This window comes from Cherax quadricarinatus, chromosome 28, assembly GCF_038502225.1.
Source record: "Cherax quadricarinatus isolate ZL_2023a chromosome 28, ASM3850222v1, whole genome shotgun sequence".
In the NCBI taxonomy this organism is placed as follows: Eukaryota; Metazoa; Arthropoda; class Malacostraca; order Decapoda; family Parastacidae; genus Cherax; species Cherax quadricarinatus.
Genome location: NC_091319.1, coordinates 12,045,670 through 12,050,669, shown reverse-complemented (window position 1 = coordinate 12,050,669; position 5,000 = coordinate 12,045,670). Strand labels below are relative to the sequence as shown.

The 5,000-nt window shown below is 45.5% G+C and overlaps 1 protein-coding gene across 4 annotated transcripts in view; it reads right to left on the bottom strand.

Moving 5' to 3' along the window:
- The window catches only part of LOC128693284 (low-density lipoprotein receptor-like), a 48,939-nt gene that overhangs the window by 2,337 nt on the left and 41,602 nt on the right, over nucleotides 1–5,000 (bottom strand). For all 4 annotated transcript variants that reach the window (XM_053782874.2, XM_053782875.2, XM_053782876.2 and 1 more), the window contains one exon: nucleotides 4,264–4,377. In XM_053782874.2, coding sequence (XP_053638849.2) covers nucleotides 4,264–4,377 — 114 coding nt within the window. The remainder of the gene's footprint in view (nucleotides 1–4,263; nucleotides 4,378–5,000) is intronic.

The following is a 5,000-nucleotide window of genomic DNA, read 5'->3' as shown; positions in this document are numbered from 1 at the left end:
GTCACCATGCCTACTAAAAGCCCTGGTCACCATGCCTACTAAAAGCCCTGGTCAGCATGCCTACTAAAAGGCCTGGTCAGCATGCCTACTAAAAGCCCTGGTCAGCATGCCTACTAAAGGCCCTGGTCAGCATGCCTACTAAAAGCCCTGGTCAGCATGCCTACTAAAAGCCCTGGTCAGCATGCCTACTAAAAGCCCTGGTCAGCATGCCTACTAAAAGGCCTGGTCAGCATGGCTACTAAAAGCCCTGGTCAGCATGCCTACTAAAAGCCCTGGTCAGCATGCCTACTAAAAGCCCTGGTCAGCATGCCTACTAAAAGCCCTGGTCAGCATGCCTACTAAAAGCCCTGGTCAGCATGTCTACTAAAAGCCCTGGTCAGCATGCCTACTAAAAGGCCTGGTCAGCATGCCTACTAAAAGCCCTGGTCAGCATGCCTACTAAAAGCCCTGGTCAGCATGCCTACTAAAAGCCCTGGTCAGCATGCCTACTAAAAGCCCTGGTCAGCATGCCTACTAAAAGCCCTGGTCAGCATGCCTACTAAAAGGCCTGGTCAGCATGACTACTAAAAGCCCTGGTCAGCATGCCTACTAAAAGCCCTGGTCAGCATGCCTACTAAAAGCCCTGGTCAGCATGACTACTAAAAGGCCTGGTCAGCATGACTACTAAAAGCCCTGGTCAGCATGACTACTAAAAGGCCTGGTCAGCATGACTACTAAAAGGCCTGGTCAGCATGACTACTAAAAGGCCTGGTCAGCATGACTACTAAAAGGCCTGGTCAGCATGCCTACTAAAAGCCCTGGTCAGCATGCCTACTAAAAGCCCTGGTCAGCATGTCTACTAAAAGCCCTTGTCAGCATGCCTACTAAAAGGCCTGGTCAGCATGCCTACTAAAAGCCCTGGTCAGCATGCCTACTAAAAGCCCTGGTCAGCATGCCTACTAAAAGCCCTGGTCAGCATGCCTCCTGAAAGCCCTGGTCAGCATGCCTACTACAAGACCTGGTCAGCATGCCTACTAAAAGCCCTGGACACCACGCCTACTACAAGGCCTGGTCAGCATGCCTACTAAAAGCCCTGGTCAGCATGTCTACTAAAAGCCCTGGTCAGCATGGCTACTAAAAGCCCTGGTCAGCATGCCTACTAAAAGCCCTGGTCAGCATGCCTACTAAAAGCCCTGGTCAGCATGCCTACTAAAAGCCCTGGTCAGCATGCCTACTAAAAGCCCTGGTCAGCATGCCTACTAAAAGCCCTGGTCAGCATGCCTACTAAAAGCCCTGGTCAGCATGCCTACTAAAAGCCCTGGTCAGCATGCCTACTAAAAGGCCTGGTCAGCATGCCTACTAAAAGCCCTGGTCAGCATGTCTACTAAAAACCCTGGTCAGCATGTCTACTAAATGCCCTGGTCAGCATGCCTACTAAAAGCCCTGGTCAGCATGCCTACTAAAAGCCCTGGTCAGCATGCCTACTAAAAGCCCTGGTCAGCATGCCTACTAAAAGCCCTGGTCAGCATGCCTACTAAAAGGCCTGGTCAGCATGTCTACTAAAAGCCCTGGTCAGCATGGCTACTAAAAGCCCTGGTCAGCATGCCTACTAAAAGCCCTGGTCAGCATGCCTACTAAAAGCCCTGGTCAGCATGCCTACTAAAAGCCCTGGTCAGCATGCCTACTAAAAGCCCTGGTCAGCATGCCTACTAAAAGCCCTGGTCAGCATGCCTACTAAAAGCCCTGGTCAGCATGCCTACTAAAAGCCCTGGTCAGCATGCCTACTAAAAGGCCTGGTCAGCATGCCTACTAAAAGCCCTGGTCAGCATGTCTACTAAAAACCCTGGTCAGCATGTCTACTAAATGCCCTGGTCAGCATGCCTACTAAAAGCCCTGGTCAGCATGCCTACTAAAAGCCCTGGTCAGCATGCCTACTAAAAGCCCTGGTCAGCATGCCTACTAAAAGCCCTGGTCAGCATGACTACTAAAAGGCCTGGTCAGCATGACTACTAAAAGCCCTGGTCAGCATGCCTACTAAAAGCCCTGGTCAGCATGCCTACTAAAAGCCCTGGTCAGCATGACTACTAAAAGGCCTGGTCAGCATGCCTACTAAAAGCCCTGGTCAGCATGCCTATTAAAAGCCCTGGTCAACATGCCTACTAAAAGCCCTGGTCAACATGCCTACTAAAAGCCCTGGTCAGCATGCCTACTAAAAGCCCTGGTCAGCATGCCTACTAAAAGGCCTGGTCAGCATGCCTACTAAAAGCCCTGGTCAGCATGCCTACTAAAAGCCCTGGTCAGCATGCCTACTAAAAGCCCTGGTCAGCATGCCTACTAAAAGCCCTGGTCAGCATGCCTACTAAAAGCCCTGGTCAGCATGCCTATTAAAAGCCCTGGTCAACATGCCTACTAAAAGCCCTGGTCAACATGCCTACTAAAAGCCCTGGTCAGCATGTCTACTAAAAGCCCTGGTCAACATGCCTACTAAAAGCCCTGGTCAACATGCCTACTAAAAGCCCTGGTCAACATGCCTACTAAAAGCCCTGGTCAGCATGCCTACTAAAAGCCCTGGTCAGCATGTCTACTAAAAGGCCTGGTCAGCATGTCTACTAAAAGCCCTGGTCAACATGCCTACTAAAAGCCCTGGTCAGCATGTCTACTAAAAGGCCTGGTCAGCATGTCTACTAAAAGCCCTGGTCAACATGCCTACTAAAAGTCCTGGTCAGCATGCCTACTAAAAGCCCTGGTCAGCATGTCTACTAAAAGGCCTGGTCAGCATGCCTACTAAAAGCCCTGGTCAGCATGTCTACTAAAAGGCCTGGTCAACATGCCTACTAAAATCCCTGGTCAGCATGTCTACTAAAAGCCCTGGTCAACATGCCTATTAAAAGCCCTGGTCAGCATGTCTACTAAAAGGCCTGGTCAGCATGCCTACTAAAAGGCCTGGTCAGCATGTCTACTAAAAACCCTGGTCAACATGCCTACTGAAAGCCCTGGTCAGCATGTCTACTAAAAGGCCTGGTCAACATGCCTACTAAAAGGCCTGGTCAGCATGCCTACTAAAAGGCCTGGTCAGCATGCCTACTAAAAGGCCTGGTCAGCATGCCTACTAAAAGCCCTGGTCAGCATGTCTACTAAAAGGCCTGGTCAGCATGCCTACTAAAAGCCCTGGTCAGCATGCCTACTAAAAGCCCTGGTCAGCATGCTTACTAAAAGCCCTGGTCAGCATGTCTACTAAAAGCCCTGGTCAACATGCCTACTAAAAGCCCTGGTCAGCATGTCTACTAAAAGGCCTGGTCAGCATGCCTACTAAAAGCCCTGGTCAGCATGCCTACTAAAAGCCCTGGTCAACATGTCTACTAAAAGCCCTGGTCAACATGCCTACTAAAAGGCCTGGTCAACATGCCTACTAAAAGCCCTGGTCAGCATGCCTACTAAAAGCCCTGGTCAACATGTCTACTAAAAGCCCTGGTCAACATGCCTACTAAAAGCCCTGGTCAGCATGTCTACTAAAAGGCCTGGTCAACATGCCTACTAAAAGCCCTGGTCAGCATGTCTACTAAAAGGCCTGGTCAGCATGCCTACTAAAAGCCCTGGTCAGCATGCCTACTAAAAGCTGCAGCTGGACTCCTGATCAGTAGAACTGAGGATTTTCATCATGTAGAACCTAGATTATTATTATCATTCTTCTTCTTCTTCTTCTTCTTCTTCTTCTTATTATTATTATTATTATTATTATTATTATTATTATTATTATTATTATTATTATTATTATTATTATTATCATATTCACGATGAAGTGGTTAACAGGTAAGTGTCATGCAGTGACAAAGGGATACGGAGGTAATTAGGGCTGATCTGAGAAAAGGAAGAAGTAGCCCTAGTTGGATCAAGGGCCATTAAGGGATAGTTTGTTAATAGATATCTTCCAGGATGGTGCTTTGATCCTAATAAAGGGCTCTTGATCCATGTTATCAATCTTAGTTTTTTCGTATTTACTAGAAGCGTGACAGTTATAGGTTTAGCGATTTCTCATGAATAAATATTCTGGTTACACTTTATGTGGACTACTAAACCCGTGTGGGTCACTGAGAAAAAGAATTTGTGGAGGCTTAATCCTCCGTCAGTGTAAATCAGTCAATCAATCAAGGAGTGCAGGAAGCTTGATCCTCCGTTGACGTGGATCATTCAGCAGGAGTAACAGTGAAGGCTCGACCATGCACCATAAGGGTCCCTCAATTCAATAATATGATGGGGATGTCGGCTCAAGCATCATCAACGCACCTGAGTGAAGCTATCGGGGTGGTGGATTGTGATCCAGGCGTTGAGACTGATGGGCTGGACGAGTGTCTGGAAGGGCTGGAGGTCTGAGCAGTCTCTCTTGCTACACATCATCACCTGAGCAGGAGGAATAGCAGGTCACAAGACATGTATATATATATATATATATATATATATATATATATATATATATATATATATATATATATATATATATATATATATATATATATATATATATATATATATATATATATATATATAGTACCGAACAGGTAAAACTTGAGATTTTGGATTAAATAGCAAAGCTTTTCTTGCCGAATAAGGCAAACGAAAATTTGTATGTAATAATTTCGCAAAAATCATTCTGAACCTAACAAAAAACATATATTTCATTTTGTTTGTTTATCATTAAATTATTGTAAACTTATCTAAAATATATTTAGTTAGATTAGGCTAAATTAAATTGCGCTTGTAATAATAAGGTTAGGTAACTTGACTCAAGAAATCGTAATGACACGATTGCAAATAAACCATACCCCCGGCCGGGGGTTCAATCCCGGCCGGGGGTATGGTTTAAGGTTAGGTAAGTTTTCTAAGGTTCTTTAGGTACAAAATAATTAATTTTTACATTAACGTAAATTAAACAAAATATATCTTTAAACTTTTAAGATAAAATTTTATAAAGGACTTAATTTTAAATGTCTTCTTGCTAATTACTTTGCTCAGACCTCTACAAC